This window comes from Beauveria bassiana (genome assembly GCF_000280675.1).
Source record: "Beauveria bassiana ARSEF 2860 unplaced genomic scaffold BBA_S00013, whole genome shotgun sequence".
Taxonomy (NCBI): Eukaryota; Fungi; Ascomycota; class Sordariomycetes; order Hypocreales; family Cordycipitaceae; genus Beauveria; species Beauveria bassiana.
This window is the reverse complement of record NW_007930848.1, coordinates 368,873-386,561: the sequence shown is the minus strand read 5'-3', so window position 1 is coordinate 386,561 and position 17,689 is coordinate 368,873. Positions and strand designations below refer to the sequence as shown.

Sequence of the window (17,689 nt, the reverse complement as noted above, 5' to 3'; positions counted from 1 at the left end):
CAGAGTGTCCTAACTTCAATATCGAATACCACAAAAAACGCCAGCTTCCTGTAAAGTATGCCAATAAGGAGCATTTTCAAAAAGAAAAAGAAAACACCCCCCAAAAATGCAAAATGCAAAATTGCAAAAACGCCACAAATCCTCCCTTGGATCGCATCTCCGGTTCAACTTCCCACATTGCCTTGGACGCCATTGTGAAGGACTATGCTGCGTAAGAGGTGCCAAGATCAGGGGTTTTTATCGAGCCAAATAAATGTACACCGCCACTCCCTCGGCTGTCGAACTTGCCGATATCAAGGAAGGATGTCAATGGTTGTGCTTGCACTGTACACAGACCACGCTATAACATCTCTTCATGAGAAAAAGAAACAATGAAGCTTATCACTTTAGCCGTCTACTCCTTCCCTGAACTGACTTTTTTTCATCGTGGCTCCAACCGCTCATCGCAGACACAGGGAGGTATGAACCGCGATGTCATACTGCGATAGCTTTCCACTCATCGGGAAGACTGTGGTACAGCATCGATGACAAGAGTTTAGTCTTTTCTTTGTCCGCAAACGCGAACCCCTGTAGCGCAAGGCGCGTGGGATGTAGTTATTGTGGTTTTCGGCGTGGGCTTTGGGTGGTTGGCGCGAGGCAGATCGCTTGCTGCCTTGGTTGGCAGTTCTTTTGAGCACCTCGGGCTTGGTAGGAATAGAAAAAGCTACCTTTTGAGCCTGCTCAGTAGCAGTTTGGCCCTTCTTCTGAGATGCGTTCACGATTTGGTCCATGTCTATAACTTCTGCGTAGTCGGCATCGGTCAAGTTTTGGCTTTGGCCAGTCATCTCCAGAGGATCAGGTAGTTCCTTGGTCTGCGTAGGCCCGTCAGGACCAGAGATATTGGTATCAGTGGCCGTCTCAGGCATGAAGAGACCAGCGGTGGTATTGTCAGTCTCAATGTTGGCCTTGGGGGCTGGGCGGTAGTGATCCATCTGCTGCTTGAGAAAATCAACTTCCTCTTTGAGTTTGAGATTCTCCTCGTGTAAGTCATGGATACTGCGTTGAAACCCAGAGTTTTCGCGTCTGATCATCTTGTTGTCGTTGAAGTACTTTTCATTGTGTCGTACGAGGCTCCGGTTATCCTCTCGCAAGGAAACAAGCTCCTCGTTTTCCTTGCGCAGCGCTTCGAGCTCCTCGTTTTGCCTGCGCAGCGCTTCAAGCTCCTCGTTTTGCCTGCGCAGCGCTTCGAGCTCCTCATTTTCTTTGCGCAGCACTTCGAGCTCCTCGCGAGCAACATCCAACTCGTGCTGTACTTCATCGAGATCCTCATTGAGAACCTCGTTTTGCTCCAACTGGGTCTTGCTGGCACGAAGAGATTTGTTTTCGGCGATTAGAGACTGACGTTGTTGGCGCAGGCGGTCACTTTCGGCACGCCTAGTCTCTATCTCGGATCGCAGCGATTGCAGCTCACTTTCAAGCCTATCATTATCGTCGCGTAGAGACGAATTTTCTAGCTCAAGAGCATCGCGGCTGTGGGTGATTGCAACTAAGTCGCGGCGAAGTGCTTTATTATCCTGACGAACATGCTCGGACGAGTCCAGCTGTTTCTGAGATGTCTCCAGGGCCTTCTCCTTGACCGTGAGCTTGCGAGTCAGCTTGTTGATATCATCACACGCCTCCTGCAATCTAGTGAGTACACGTTCCTTCTCATGCGAGATGGAATCGCTGTTAATCTCGCTAGTACTGAGTTTGTGTGTAGCTTGGTCTAGGCGTGCTTGCAAGGTGGCCACCTCGGATCGAAGCCCTGTACATGTTAGTGCGAGATTGCGCAACAATTGGTTCTCTGTTACGTACGAGAGTTCATTTCAGCAGTGTGGTCATTGTGACGATGGCTGTCTGGGTTCTGGCCCTTGGCCTTTGCTTGAGCTTCAAGCCTCTCGACTTGCTGCTGTAGGTTCATGGCATACTCTTGTACCTTTTCATGGTGTTCTTGAAGGAACATAATTTCGTCGCGGATCATATCCATAGAGACAAAGATTCTTTCTTCCTCTTGAGGAACCTTGACAGAGTCAACAGCAGCATGTGCGGCGGCAGCGGGGCTTGTTTGCTTGTCATGCACTTTGCCCTGCTTGACGAAGATGGGGACGCCATTTTTCATGGAACCACTGAAGCGAAGAGTACCAGTGACAAAGTCGCCAAGGTGAGAGACGTCGGGCATAAAGAATGAGCGGGCATTGGCGTCATTGTTGGGGCTAGCGATGGAATTGGGCGAAGGAGGCACCGCAGTGAAGCTAGATTTAGCGGAGGAGGCATTGGGAGATGGGCCGTTGGTTTCTGGCATTTGCTTTTGGTCGGTTTGCTTGGGGCTGCTTGAGGCCTTGCGCAGGCGCTCAAGAGCCTCGGAGATGGAAGGCCGCCTCTGGAGAAGCGGCGCAGGCTCTGAAGGCGCGCGGGCATGGGCACGCGAGATGGGGCTGAGGTGGCGGTTATTTTTGAGGGAGAGGGCGGCGGCGGGAGACTTGGAAAGTAAAATCGAGAGATCGGATTCGTCGTCGGCACGAGGCTGCATGTCGGCTCGCTTGCGCCTGGAGCCATTCCAGATGTCTCGTGTGGAATCTTCTTGGAGGAACTTGACAGGGGCGGGTTTGTGATTTTCCTTGAGAGGCATTGCATCATTGTCGAATAGAGAGTTTTGGGGCTTGGAAAAGTACTCGGGCCACTTGCGATGGGCCGCCTCCCAGTTGACGGGGAGTTTTTTGCCGCCCGTAATGCGGGCAATATCGTTATTTAGTCTGCGAGTCGACTCGCCGTCGGGGTCGGAGAAGACAGAGGTCATAGTCGGGCTGACGGTGCCATGGGAGCCGGTAGAAGAGGGGGGCGAGTTGAAGGGGTTCTGGCGATTTGCCTGCTTCTCGCGAAGAATGCGAGAAAGGTACCGCTGGTTACGCTCCGTCTCCATGGCTCCTGCAACGCGTACGGCGCGGTGCCGGGGAAGATGGAAGGCAAACGGGAACGGTGTCGATGGTGTTGATGAGAGCGCGAATCGGGGCTATTTCATGAGGCTGAGCAATTCAAACAAGATACTGGTAAATGGTTTGAATAGGAACGAAAGGCAAGCAAGAAGAGCGCATGAGCTAAGACGATGGAGATTGGAGATTGCAGATGGGGATGCTGGGTTGTGTCGATAGCAAAGTGCTGGAGCGAGAACGGGCGGTGGAGCCCACCACTTCTGTTTTCGGCACAAAGTAAACAAACCATCAAGACGCGACGTTAAATTTATGTGGGCGCGCTGATTCACGTAGACTATAGTCGCACTGCACATAGGAAGCTGTCGAGAGAATTCAACGATTCCACAATCAAATTTAATATTCAGAAAATTCGTGCCAAGTTGTTGACCAACAGACAATTTTTGCTTCGTTTAATAATTTATTAGCCTCTTCTGTGGCTACATACATGCCTTTCAGATGCTGCCTTTCGACACGGCCATTTATCCATTTTTACCCATGATTGCACAACTATTATGCAGATTATACAAATTCTCCAAGTTGTGCAACACCTGCACATACCATACACAACGGCTGCATCGCAAACGAATTAGACACAACTCAGGCAGGAATCAGAAGGTCAAGTGCCAACCCAAAGGTATTTGCTACGCCAAGGACCTAACTATAACATGTCTCGGCAACCCAGATGCCAGACTACCCGCAAAGCAGCAAAGTCATCTGCACGCTGCCAAGCTGCCTTGTTAGTCCATGCAGTCGCTGACATGCCCGCCACCTGACTTGATGTACATGGTAAGATGCTTGGCGCAGACATGCAGACAAAGGTCTGGATGCCTTGTCCGTGCCTGTATAGATGCATTCCTCAAGTTACGACTACTGGCTTCCCACACCAGCACTTGGTTCAGTCTCAAATTACCCCTCATCACAATGCCTTCCAGCACCTCCCTCACACCAACCAACCCGCGTCATCTACCGGCTGTGGCGTGTAGAACAATGGAAAATAGGCTCGAAGCTTTGCCGCGAACCGGATTGTTGCAATTTAACCCAAGACTCTTCATCGAGGGCTAAAGACATAATAGGATCGTCGCTCTTCGCCTTGCAGCAACACTAGTCCTACACCCCCCCTTGAAGCTCGACCTTCCCATCCGGGCTGGTCCCGGCAGCGCGCCATCGTGCCTGCTTCGAGTTGCCTCCGGAGCGGGGTGGCACTGCAGTGTTATCCATCCGTCGAGTTGATGGCTCACCGTCAATGTGCTGCGTCTATCTACACCTTCCTCATCCTCCACCACCGCTGCAAACCAAAGCTGACACTAGCCTTCTGACCTACTTGCATGAAATGATCGGCCCATGTTATTGAACACCATGTAACACGCATGAATACACACTCACTATGCTTAGGTATCTTGATCCTGAAGAGGGACTTGTATTGGTGGTCTACCATCGGCACGTTATCATACCAGGGACGGCACGCAGAGACATGATGCTGGGCTATATTAATAGTGCTCGTACGTACTTTCTCCTTGCTTCTAATGGAACCAGTCTCCGAGCCCTCGGTGACCATAAAATCCCATCTGGGTTTCATTATTCATCTCGAATATACATCATGATCGCTTCGTTACTTGCATTTGCCCTTTACGGCCTCGCAGCCTTACCTAGTGTCTCAGCTGGCGCTAACACGCCCTACTGTTCGGTCCTCGAGAGGACCAGATCTACACTCGAGTGCCGCCCGCTGCCAAATGACTTTCTTCAAGTGCGAGGCGCTTCCACTTTCGCTTCTGCTTCTGCTTTTGCCTCTGCCTCTGCATCGTCGCGCTCAACCCCCGACGTCACTATTCTGCAAGACACCTTCAAGGCCCTCGCCGACTTGCAAAATGACTATTTTAAACAGGCTCATAAAACTTGGCCAGATGCCATTGATTGGACTGCTGCCGTCATCCAAACTATTGTCTCGAGCACCATGTCGACTCTGACCCAGTCTCTGGACGCTGCTGTACCAGGTCAAAACTGGAAGCAAAAAGAGAATCTTCTTTCCTTTTTGCATGAGCAAATTGTCAGCTCATTCTTTGGTCAACGGGCAAATGAGATTCTTACACAGGTACGCGCTATCACCGTTACGTGTAGCAATCAAAGACGGCTGACTGGTGCTTTGCTTTGCAGGCGTATGATGATGTGCTTTGGGTAGTTCTTGGCTGGATAGAGGCTATCAAGTTTCGTCGTCTTCATGAGGACTTGCACTATCCTGAAGGGGGATTTAGTGACAAGTCTATCCCAGAGGATATCACGCAAGCTGTGAAAACCATGGCTTGGCACGGTCAGTTCTGGGTTGACACTTTTGCGCATCGCGCCAACGACTTTTGGGCCTATTCAACCACTGGCTGGGATACCAAGTTTTGCCAAGGTGGCATGAATTGGAACCCGCGCCTCGAGATGTACAAGAATGCCATTACCAATGAGCTGTACATTGCTGGCTCCATTGCCATGTACCAGCACTTTCCGGGCGATCGCCTCAATGGCACTGGCTCGCGTGACCCTCGTCATCTTCAGGCAGCAAAAGACGGCTACCAGTGGTTGATGAACGTCAACATGACAAATAGCCAGGGTTTGTTTGTTGACGGCTTCCATATCAACCGCAACATCCCAGGCAACACCAAATGCGATCAGCGCGATGAAATGGTCTACACGTACAATCAAGGCGTCATTCTAACAGGAAACCGTGGGCTTTTCAGCGTCACCGGTGACCCCTCCTACGTTGAGGATGGCCATAGGTTTGTCAGGTCTGTCATCGCCGCCACTGGCTGGGACTTGCAGAGGGGAAAGCCTGTTGATGGTCTGAGGGGCGAGCAACTTCCCCCATGGCATGGGCTTGGCCGCTACGGGTATCTGGAGGATCAATGCGATGCTTCCGCTACATGCTCGCAAGATTCGCAGACGTTCAAGGGCATCTACTTTCACCACCTGACAGCATTCTGCAGACCCCTTGAGTTGACGCATGGTAAGACCGAGGTCAACGAACAAGCTTTCGTGCAAGTGCGACATGCACACGCCGCTTCATGTCGCAGATACATCAACTGGATTAAACACAACGCCGATGCAGCACTGAAGACGCGAGATGGCAACGGTCACTTTGGCATGTGGTGGGGAGCCAACGTGTTCATGGTGAATGCGGCGCGCTCGGCTGACGGCATTGACCATTTTGCCGCCAACAAGACGGATTACCGTAACGAAGGTACACCACGAAACCAGCTCTGGGGCGTCGATGATGGGTTTGTTCCTGGTGGCGGCAATGCCACGACAAATGTCGGTACACAGTTTTCGGCGGGTTCCAGTGATCCCAACAGTCGCGGTCGCGGTCGCACAGTCGAGACTCAAGCTGGGGGGTTAGCCCTGCTGCGGGCTTATTGGGAAATCTCTCAGTCTTCATAGAGAGTTGTCTGAGACTCATAAGCTCGAGGTATTTGAAATGGATGAGACTGTGCTTCGGTTGGGGGGGGGGGGGGGGGGGAGGGTTTATTCGTACGTAACCAGTAATTAGGTGCTTATAGGACATAGTAGCCACCAATTTTTTCACATCTAGTATATTGCAGTAATTTTCACATGCAAAGCTGTACAAAGCTGTTCGGGCAACAAGGTGTTGACTCGGCCCCGAGACCGTCGCGGGCTATCAACACGCGAGTGCGAGGGTCAAGCGAGAAAAGGACGAGAAGCGCGTGAGGACGAGCCTTGTAAGGCTGGTTTTGAGCGGATCCATTTAGCCTAGTTGCAAATCGCAGGCAGCAATCCATCTTTACTTATTGGCTAGTTTGTTTTTAGATGCTTCGCAAATGTCATGGCGGAGGTCGGCACGTAGGTAGTGAGTGGCAAGTGCGTGGCTGACAGCCAGTCTAGCCGCGTCATCAGTGCGTACGACGAGGCGAAGGCGCAGCGTGACGTGTAAGTTGATTCGACAGGGCTGATGGCGGAGTACGTATGAAAAAATTGTTCCTTGTGATTTCTTTCTCTGAAAGGTGTCTATATATTATTTGTAAAGATTCTCCTTGAATCATGTCCGTTCAAGTCCATCATCACAGAGTTTACTTGACCTACACTGCTCAACACAACATTGCAATCAACTTTTTCTCAACAATATAAAACCCAAAACAATTTTTTCTACTTGAAGTATTTTCTTCTTCTTTTTTATCAAGTATACGAGAGACAGAAGAAGTTTTTTTTTTTTCCTTTCCTCAAGCATGGTTGTCGAGATCCTCATTGCGGTGGCCGCAGGCGTCGCCATCTGCCACAAACACCACAAGAAGCAGCGCATCAACGAGGCTTTTCGGCGCGACTACGAGGCGCGCAACGGGCCCCTCACCGAGGACGAGTGGAAGCAGCTGTGCCGCGACCGCAAGCGGGCGGCCAAGGCGGAGAAGCACGCGCGCAGGGCTGAAGCAAAGGACAGGCGTCGCGGCTGCTGGCGCACATCTGTGTCTGCGCCGGCGCCGCAGCAGCAGCCCGCGCCCGTGGTGACGGCGCAGGCACAGGCTCCGAAAATGGACGTCAAGTACGACGACCTGGGTGCGAGGGACGACGGATATGCGCCGATGAGTGATGATAAGCGGATTTGGATCCCGGTGCGGGGGCCGGAGGAGGAGCCGCCGGCCTATATGCCCGGGACGGGGACGGTCCCCCCGGAGAAGATGTAAGCGGGGAAGAAGGGGGGGGGGGGATAATGAAGTGCGAGCATGTATTTACACTATGGCTACGGTTCGAACCTGTTTTGTTTTTGAACTTATGAATGCAATGAACAAATCTCCTTTCATCTTCAAATATAAAAAGATATCAACGGCCAGAGATGCGGGAGATGAATAGGGAGCGTGCACGTTGTCCGTAAAATGTTTGGTTGGTTGGTGAGCAATTTTTAAAGGTTTTGTGCTGGGCTGTGGCTGTGGTGGGATTTTGATCTGGTGATGCGGGGCGGAATTAGGTGACATCCGGAGGGGAATGGGACGAGGGGCAGTCTCGCTGTTTGGATCAAGACACGGCAAAGAGGCGGTATGAAGGAACCCTGGTAGGATCGTCTTGGCTGCAGCATCCAGTAGAATTGTTATCGGGAAGATTGGGCTCTGGTTATTATCATTCGCTTGTTATTTTGGTAGTGCAAGGTGGAAGAGGTTGGAGCCCCCCGCCAGTCATACTTTTTTTTTTTACTTTTTTCCTAAGAGATGCGCCGGCACCGGAACCCGCGCGGGACGTCACAAGCTCTGACTGAGCAGTGAGCACTGAGCCTCTAGGTTTTGTTGGGCTGCAACAACTCTTGTAGTTATCCGTAAATATCCGTCATTTTTGTATTTAGACTCGTCGCTCAAGGATTGACGGATTTTTTATGATGCCAGAAATGGAAATGCAAAGGGCAACTAAAATTAGGGCGGCGCCGCCACAGCTGGGTGGGCAGATGTTGGAGGGTGGGAAGAGCTGGCTAAAGAATTGGCACAAGATTGTAGAGCAGGGCGGCTTACATTCCAAAAAAGGTTACGAGAATAAAACAAACACGATGTTGTATTAACTATCAAAATCTTGCCGTGACTCAATATTGCATCTTATCAGGTGGAGAGCCATGGGTCTCTTGGAGCGACACCGCAGCAATTGCGTCTAACTAGAGATGCCGCGCCGCCGACCAAGGAGCAGCAGCAGCTCTGCTCGTCATAACTAAAAAAAAAAAAAAAAAAAAAATAATGAATATCAACTAGCCAACTCCGTAGCGTAGCCCAAGGCTCTTCCGCCCCAGTAATTGGTCCCTTTCAACTTTTTTTCACCCGACTTGGCCGCTCCCAAAACAAACCCACCGCCTTCACCACAAAACTCGGACGGACTCGACGCCAATCGACCGACCTCGACAACAACAAAAAAACCGACATGCCCTCGCTCAATGGCTTCGAGGCGTCGTCGCCCGAGGGCGTCATCGTCTCCGATGAGCAGCAGCACGTCAACGGCAATGGCGGCGACCACAACCACCACCACCATAGCACCGTCGCCCACCGGCCCAAGACGCCCACCACGGCGGCCATGGCCCTCACCGAGTACAGCGCCTGCCCCTCGCCGCCATCGGAGACGGCTCAGGCGCGCATCAAGCAGGTTGTTCCTGATGAGTTTTTGCAACCAGACGGCTACCCAGATGTATGTTTTTTTCTTCTTTCTCGTTTCCGATATGATCCATTCCAAGTTTTCTTATCTGTTTCTTATTTTTTTTTTTTAAAAAAAAAAGATTAACACAACAACCTCCAGTACCTACGGATGATCCTCTCCGCCACATCGCGCATCTACGAAGCCTGCAAGGCCACGCCCCTCACCCACGCCGTCAATCTCAGCAACCGGCTCGAGTGCGCCGTGCTGCTCAAGCGCGAGGACGAGCAGCCCGTCTTTAGCTTCAAGCTGCGCGGCGCCTACAACAAAATGGCCCACCTCGACCCCGCGCGGTCCTGGAAGGGCGTCGTCTGCTGCTCCGCCGGCAACCACGCGCAGGGCGTCGCCTACTCGGCCCGCAAGCTCAAGATCCCTGCCACCATCATCATGCCCGAGGGCACCCCGAGCATCAAGCACACCAACGTCGCCCGCCTCGGCGGCCACGTCGTCCTGCACGGCGCCGACTTTGACGCCGCCAAGGACGAGTGCGCCCGCCGCGCCGCCGCCGACGGGCTCATCAACATTCCGCCCTTTGACGACCCGTATGTGATTGCCGGACAGGGCACCATTGGCAACGAGCTCTTTGCCCAGGTCAACATGGCCAAGGTCGAGGCCATCTTTTGCGGCGTCGGCGGCGGCGGCCTGATTGCCGGCATCGGCGTCTACGTGAAGCGCATGGCGCCCCACGTCAAGATTATCGGCGTCGAGGCCCACGACGCAAACGCCATGGCCCAGTCGCTCAAGAGGGGCGAGCGCGTCGTGCTCAAAGAGGTCGGCCTGTTTGCCGACGGCGCCGCCGTCAAGTCGGTCGGCGAGGAGCCCTTTCGCCTCGCCCGCGAGTGCGTCGACGACGTCGTCGAGGTCACCACCGACGAGATTTGCGCCGCCATCAAGGACATGTACGACGACACGCGGTCCGGGCTCGAGCCCGCCGGCGCGCTGCCCATTGCCGGCCTCAAAAAGTACGCCGCCCGCCACCCATCCCCGGACCCGTCCCGCACCCTCATCGCCGTCACCTCGGGCGCCAACATGAACTTTGACCGCCTGCGCTTTGTCGCCGAGCGCGCCACCCTCGGCGAGGGCAAGGAGGTGCTGCTCGCCTGCCGCATCCCCGAGCGGCCCGGCGCCTTTACCCGCCTCGTCGAGGCCGTCATGCCCCGGCCCGTCACCGAGTTCTCCTACCGCTACGCCGAGGGCAGCGACGTCGCCAACGTCCTCGTCGGCATCTCCCTCGCCGCTCCCGCCCCCGTCCAGCGCGCCGACGAGCTGCGCCGTCTGCTCGAACGCGTCCGCGAGGATGGCTCCATGACCGCCACCGACCTCTCCGCCGACGAGCTCGCCAAGAGCCACATTCGCTACCTCGGCGGCGGCCGCGCCGGCGTGCCCAACGAGAAGCTCTTCATGTTTTCCTTTCCCGAGCGGCCCGCCGCCCTCGAGCGCTTCCTGCTCGCCGTCCGTCCCAAGTTCAACATTACCCTCTTCCAGTACAGAAATTATGGCGGCGACGTTGCCAAGATTCTCGCCGGCATTGCCTGTCCTGACGGCGAGCTGCCCGAGCTGCTGGATTATTTAAACGAGCTGGGCTACCCGTATCAAGACTGCACCGATTCGGAAGTGTACAAGACGTTTCTGCGGACGTAGCGTTCTTTGTAAAGTGCCAACTTGGGACTCTTTTTACGCACGCAACATTCTTTTTTTTTTTTTTTTTTACTTTTTGCTGTTTACGAATGGCATATTTGCACAATGGACAAAATCTCAATGGCGTTTTTTTTTGTTTTTGCTTGATTTTTATGAAAAGTCTGCTTTTATGGGTGAATCTTTTCAATCACATCAGACTATATATCCAGGACGGTCATGTCTGCGTGGCATGTAGACACGGCTGCTGAGGCACAGGGCTAGCAAAAGTTTTTGGCTCCAGACTGCGAGCTCGTATTACACTAGAATGAACGTTTCATCATTTGTTTGCAAAGCCTTACAAGGCGTTACCTGATTCATCCGCATGGTGAAAATGTGTAGTTTGGTAACACGAGTCCGGCTGTCCGAGGGCACCGGTGAAGCCGTGATTAGTACGTGCCTGCTTCAAGCTCAGGTGAGACTTGCATTTAGCCCTCATCAGAGCTGCTTACGACAACAAGCAAATAAGGTCTGCCGCCAGAGAAACTTTAGTCAAGCCGGCACCGTTATATGCGGCGTAAATTATAGGTGCACCAGTCATGAACAGTGTGGAAAAGTCACCGGAAACCCAAGCCATGTCTCTTCCGATTGGTTGCCGATCGGCCCATGATATGCATAACGGTTTAATGAACCGGCCCCCTGGACTCGCGGCGAACACAATTGCCTTTCGTTTTGGAGGCCTTTGGGCCGTGTTTTGGCGGCGGCGTCGCCCTTCCTCTGAGTCGGCCACGTTGAGGTGGGCGCTTGAGATGCCCGAACCCGCTCACTGGAGCCGTCGGATTGAGGGGATTTTGGTGTCGGGCACCAGAATAACAGAATAGCATAGTTAGGCGAACAAGGACGAGGGACGTTGGCAAAATCACCAGTACCAGTAGATGGGCCGATTTCCTGTGTCATCTTTTACTTTCATTTATTAATCTTCGCCAACAAATCCCACACAAGGCTTGGCCGGCGTAAATCGATTGGGTCAAGGACCCCGACGCGAGAAAAAGAATGCGGCAAGGGCCCTACCTAAACCCGGCAAGGCGGGACGGGTCTTCCAGGCGTGTTCCACCAGGCTTCTCCGGCAGGGGTGCAGCCAAGGGCGTCGAGGACAGGGAGCGCCCTGTGCTTTATTTGCGAACGGGAGGGCTAGCTGGAATCAGGGGGGGGATTTGCCTTTTTTTTTTTTTTTTCCTAAATCTCGTTCAGCAAAAGCTTCTTTTGGAGTGACGCACCGTGATACGCGGCCCCGGGATGCTAATGCAGAGCTGTGAGCCAAAGTCGGGGGTGCTTGGGGTATGGCTGTTGCTTGATCTTGTGTTTCGTCGCAGACTCGTACCGGAGAGCGACTTGTAGGGATGTAGGATGTGGGATGTAGGGAGGGCAGTGCCGACGCATGTGTTGTAATGCAAGGCTACCGAGTCGGGCGTGTGTCATGCAGGTTGGACAGATAGACGCTTGAGGGTGTAACGTAGTATAGTGTAGTGTATGTTTGAAGAGGACGTTGAGATGAATGTTGAGCATCAAATCATGGTCGTGTCTAATGGCAAGAGATTTGCGTTTGGCTCCGCATCTCTCGTCAGCGTGGATCCTAGGCGTGCAAGCCTGTGCAAATCGGGTATTATGCAAAGTCCGCCTGTGCCATGCCGTTAGACGATGTGCGCGCGCGAGTAAGGGTCTCGGCGTCAATAATGACGATGCGAGCAAGTGCGTTTCACGTTTCTCCCCGAATTGTTCTCGGCGGACGGGGTTGAAGAGGGAGAAAGCTGGTGGGTGGGTATTGATTACGGTGGAGGCGGGGAGACGGAGCAAGGGAGGGACGGACTTGATTGAGGGGGGTTTGGCGATGCGGCAGAGGAAGACATGTACTGGTGCGTTGTGGCTGGCAGCCTTGGAAGAAAGGCATCTCTACAGATCTAAACGTCTATTTGCTGGACAAAGTGAGATGAAAAAAAAAAAAGGTAAAATTAAAAACAGAACTAAAAACAACAGGCCCGTCTTGCCTGCATCAGAGGTCGCAAAACCGGCCAGTAGACTGCTGAATTCACTATTATTAGGCTGCAGGTACCTTTTCAGTACTCAAAGTCTCAGCAAGCCTGGTGCAATTGTTTACCACGCCGACAGACAGCCACTTTCGAGCGGCCTCAATGTGCCTCAATTCATCACGCTGAATGCTACCAGAGTCATTGTCGATTTTTTTTTTCTTTCTTTCTTTCTTTCTTTCTTTCCTTTTTTTTTATTATTTTTTTTTTAACTTTGGCAGAATTTAATGCGCGCTTAAAGGTAGAATTGGGCCAGCTCCGTACCAGTAATAAAACACCAGTAGCTCCTCCACCCTGTTCCCCGAAATAATTAGAGGCACCCGCCGGCCACCCCTCACAAGCTAAGGTAGGTAGATTGTAGGTAGGCAGCTTCTCTGCATCTGTCAACTGCCACCTGCCACTCCAGGGTCTGAGAAGCAAAAGAAACAGGCGCTGCTCTCTCTCGCGTTTCCATCCCCGCCAGGTTTGAACTTGTTACGACTTTTCGATCCGGACAACCGCCTCCTTTATATGCAGCTTCGTGTTGCAAATCATCACTCACTGCCATCACCAACACTCTTCTCTTAATTAGGTAGTCGCCCAAGCACCAACGACCCCAACGCCCTGCCGCCGCCACGCCTCCTCCTCCTCCGCCCCACGGTGCACTATCCGGCCTCGCTCTCACCAGTCAAGCAGCATTATTCCCTTGCCTACCTAGTTCGCCTGCGACCTGCACACATCTCACGCACCACCCCAACTTTTCAATGTCAAATCAGCCCCGGACTGGCTGACGATCCCGAATCCAAGCCTGCCTGTCCACTCTGCTCTTCACCTTCTTCTGGCGCTGACGCAAACACCCCTCATCCATCCGCACACGCCGATACCTACTTGTTACCTTTTCGAGCTTCTCGCACATATTCAGTCTCTCCGAATTTCAGCCCCCGCCAATTTCTCCATTGCGCTTGGTATCCTAAATACTTGTGCGGCAACGCCTGCACTCTTCGTCGACAAACGCAGCCTTGTCACCCACCATCGGCTCTTGCGGTGCCTCTCGCCAGGTAAGCCACACCACCGGTCAGTGCTACCGTCGAGCAAGCTTCCTCTGCCTGCCCTCGCGTGCCCCAAGCTAATCCTGGTTTGCCAGCAGACGACAGACAGCCTTGACTTATATCGCACGCGACACACCCGCATTACTGCGCCCGACCACTTTCGCCAGCAATCCGACCTTTTCTTCCTGCCGTGTCATCGCGCAGGGCATTGAGCTCCATCAATCCATCACCTTCGATTCGATACCTCTGATCCCCGGTCGCGCGCCCGCTAGCTGGTCCACGCGATTCACTTCCGCTATCCCGTCCTAAATCGGTGCGCATAGGTGCTCTTGTCTCGAGCTCGGCCGCCGATTGCACCACTCGACCTCGACCCGGATCCTCGATTCTACATCACACTCGGCGGAACGAGCACTCGACGGAGCATGCGCGACCCGCCACAACTAGACTCCTAGTTGTCTGAGCTCCCCAAAATAGACGCTGCAGCAACCCACGCAACCACGGTGCCACAAGCATCTGTCAACGCCTTGATTGCATACGAGTCTTTGTTCCAAGCAAACGGCCCGCAGGCGCCACTGTGCGCACCCGAGCCCTCAAGCTCTAGCGCAGGAACCCGGTCGCAAGCCCTTTGTCGCATCTTATCCCGCTGCCATAATGCGACGAAATCGCTCGTCCGGTTCGTCCTCGCCATTTCGAGCCTTGGCTCACCATCAGCCTCAAACTGCGCCAGGCGATCCCTCCTCCCTCATCCGTTCCTTCAATGTCGAGACAAACCCAGCACGGCCCATACGGCCCTCGCCCCTCACGGCATCCACCATCCGCGACATGCCCCTCGACTTGGTTGATCGCCTGCGCTCATTTCCACTCTTTCAATCTGCACCCGAAGATTTCCTCGTTGAAATTGGCAACCACTTGAAACCTCAGGTTCAAGCTGCAAATGACCACGTCGTCAACGAAGGAGACGACGCAAAGGCCATGTACTGGCTCGTCCGCGGGGTCGTCGCCGTTACCTCGCGCGATGGCGAGGCAGTTTATGCTGAACTCAAATCCGGCGCCTTCTTTGGCGAAATTGGCGTTCTCATGGACGTTCCCAGAACAGCTACCATTGTCGCCAGGACAAAGTGCCTGCTTCTCATATTGAAAAAGGAGGATCTGCAAACCATCATGCCCAAGTTCCCGCAGATGGAGCAAGCTATCCGCGAAGAAGCCCAGGAGCGCCTAACTTTGTTGAAGAAGAAGCGACAAGAAGGCAAGTTCTTATCAAATTCTCACACTGGCGATGTCGGTGCACGCACGGCGGGCCCAGGCGAAGTCTCGCGAGGTGACAGTGGCGTTCTCAAAGATGGTGCCGTTGTCAACTCCAAAAAGCGCAAATCTCCCAGTCCAGGTATCATTGAAGACCCGGCCGTCGGGAGTGCCATTGGTAGCGGATATGTCAATATTCGTCACACTCTGCGTGAACTCCCACTCTTTTCTAACCTTCCTCCCGAAATCCTCCATTTTCTCGGTCTCAGTGCCCAACCCAAAATGTATCCGCCGTTTAGGGATATTGTTGAGCAAGGAACTTCCGGTAGCGAGATCTTCTTCATCGTTCAAGGAGAGGCAGAAGTTATTCACCACTCTGCCAAAGACTCATCGAACAAGAGCATGCGTATTCCCAAGCGACCCCGGCTCAGGGCAGGTCAATACTTTGGCGAGGTTTCCAGCCTAGGTCTCTCGCGAGAAAGAACCGCCACTGTGCGATCAATTACTACAGTGGAATGCTTGATGATCCCAGGCAACACATTGGATGAGCTGTGGCGCCGATGCCCCGCACATGTAAGGGCGCAGGTCGAACAAACAGCCCGAACGAGATTGAGCGGGAAAGGAGACGATATTGACATGACTGACGCTGACGATGAGCTTCGCCCAACCCACTCCGCCCCCCCTACGCCACCTACGCCTTCAAAGTCACAACCGTCACACCTCACGTTGACAAATCCATCCCAGGTGGCCTCACCCAGCAAAGACGATCTCGATCGCATGGAGCCCAAGGACCCAGATCCCTTCTTGAGCGTCAACATGGAAAATATGCGCAACAGAAGAAGGCACTCTTTGGCACCGCCTGTTCCACCACCCGATCACTCTAGCAGGTTGAACAGCGGTCTCCCTTCGCCAGACGGAACTACCCTCAAAATTGCCTTTTCACAGACCTCACTCGATTCTGATGTGCCTGCAAAGCGTGCAAGAAGAGGTTCACGCCCGACACCGGGTTCAACAGGCCCCGTGCTCTCTGACGCCATTCTAGTCCGCATATTTGCGTACTTTGACGTTGTTCAACTGCTTAGACTTCGCATTGTAAACAGCCAGTGGCAGCGGATCATTACGACGCATCAGGATGTATGCAGAAATGTGGACTTGTGCAGTTACAACCGGCACGTCACGGACCAAGTTCTTACGCAAGTTTTGGCACCTTTTATTGGCACCAGAGCCAGGACGGTTGACCTCAGCAATTGCTTCCACATTAGTGATGCTGGGTTTTCAGCTCTGTGGAAAAGTTGCGGAAAAAATGTGCGCTCCTGGAAGATGCGATCAGTATGGGATGTATCAGCCAGCCAGATCTTGGATATGAGCGAGAACGCCAAGGAGCTGCAGGAAGTGGACTGGAGCAACTGTCGCAAAGTCGGCGATAACCTTTTGGGGCGTGTGGTTGGCTGGGTGGTTCCGGAGCATTCACCAACAGTGCAGAAGAGGGTGGTGACACATTCGAGCAAGAAGCCGAGGCCACGCCATCATGCTGAAACGGTCAACGAGAACCCTCCTCCGCCAGGTACCGTGATTGGGTGCCCCAAGCTTGACACATTGAACCTGTCTTACTGTAAACATATTACTGACCGATCGATGGCACACCTGGCTGCACACGCCTCGGACCGGATACGTTCACTTTCACTCACACGATGTACATCCATTACAGACGCGGGATTTCAGTCTTGGGCGCAGTACAAGTTTGAAAAATTGACGCATCTCTGCCTGGCCGATTGTACATATTTGTCCGATCATGCAGTTGTTGCGCTGGTCAATGCCGCCAAGAGCCTGACACACCTTGATCTCTCATTCTGCTGCGCGTTGTCGGATACAGCCACTGAAGTGGTGGCTCTGGGATTACCCAAGCTGCGAGAGTTGCGCCTAGCATTCTGCGGCAGCGCAGTCAGTGACGCCAGCTTGCAGACGATTGCACTGCACCTACCAGAACTGGAAGGCTTGAGTGTGCGGGGGTGTGTACGAGTAACTGGAAAAGGAGTGGAAGTCTTAGTTAGGGAATGTACTTGGCTGAGCTGGCTTGACGTGAGCCAATGTCGGAACCTGGAGGATTGGCTCCGAAGCGGTGGTCCCATGCATTGGAGCTCAGCAGCTCAACTGCAGAGTGGGTGGTCCTCGGACGAAGAGGACGGCACGAGCTTCAGTCCGCCGAGCTTCGGACCCAAGGTGATGAGTGTTGATAAGCTCACCAGCACGTCAAGCTTCGCACGGCGCTCGGGGCTAGGAGGAATGACAAGACGACGTAGACAACCTGTGAAGTTTGTCCTGGAAAAGGGACCTGTTGGGCTGAGATAGGCAACGTGACAATCGCAGCGCACAAATGGTTCTGGAGAAGGAATTGGAGATGATACCCAAACAGCTGTACTTTTTTTGTAGAGGACGGGAACCGATTGGATACAATAATTATGATTTTATGAAACTGTTTCGGATGATAAAGGTGTTGAGTAATCTGCATTAAATTGTACACTCTGCTGGGAACATTGATCCTATTCAAGTTGCAGTGTGAGGATTATAGAGTTGCGGAGCAGAC

General features: G+C 53.2%; 5 protein-coding genes across 5 annotated transcripts; 4 read left to right on the top strand and 1 right to left on the bottom strand.

Annotated features, from left to right (window-relative positions):
* Window positions 1-202: 202 nt before the first annotated feature.
* On the bottom strand, window positions 203-2,938 carry BBA_05235 (rhoptry protein; the record flags this gene model as incomplete). The annotated part of the gene is made up of 3 exons (XM_008600332.1): window positions 203-324; window positions 566-1,783; window positions 1,834-2,938. The coding sequence occupies 3 exons, from the start codon at window positions 2,936-2,938 to the stop codon at window positions 203-205; spliced, it is 2,445 nt and encodes an 814-aa protein (XP_008598554.1).
* A 1,646-nt stretch (window positions 2,939-4,584) lies between these two features.
* BBA_05234 (glycosyl hydrolase) lies at window positions 4,585-6,404 on the top strand (the record flags this gene model as incomplete). The annotated part of the gene is made up of 2 exons (XM_008600331.1): window positions 4,585-5,076; window positions 5,139-6,404. The coding sequence occupies 2 exons, from the start codon at window positions 4,585-4,587 to the stop codon at window positions 6,402-6,404; spliced, it is 1,758 nt and encodes a 585-aa protein (XP_008598553.1).
* An 803-nt stretch (window positions 6,405-7,207) lies between these two features.
* Window positions 7,208-7,660, top strand: BBA_05233 (uncharacterized protein; the record flags this gene model as incomplete). Its single annotated transcript, XM_008600330.1, has 1 exon — window positions 7,208-7,660. The coding sequence occupies one exon, from the start codon at window positions 7,208-7,210 to the stop codon at window positions 7,658-7,660; it is 453 nt and encodes a 150-aa protein (XP_008598552.1).
* Window positions 7,661-8,870: 1,210 nt separating this feature from the next.
* BBA_05232 (threonine ammonia-lyase) lies at window positions 8,871-10,778 on the top strand (the record flags this gene model as incomplete). The annotated part of the gene is made up of 2 exons (XM_008600329.1): window positions 8,871-9,131; window positions 9,240-10,778. The coding sequence occupies 2 exons, from the start codon at window positions 8,871-8,873 to the stop codon at window positions 10,776-10,778; spliced, it is 1,800 nt and encodes a 599-aa protein (XP_008598551.1).
* Window positions 10,779-14,514: 3,736 nt separating this feature from the next.
* Window positions 14,515-17,454, top strand: BBA_05231 (cyclic nucleotide-binding domain-containing protein; the record flags this gene model as incomplete). Its single annotated transcript, XM_008600328.1, has 1 exon — window positions 14,515-17,454. One exon carries the CDS (start codon window positions 14,515-14,517, stop codon window positions 17,452-17,454), a length of 2,940 nt encoding a protein of 979 aa, XP_008598550.1.
* Window positions 17,455-17,689: the final 235 nt, after the last annotated feature.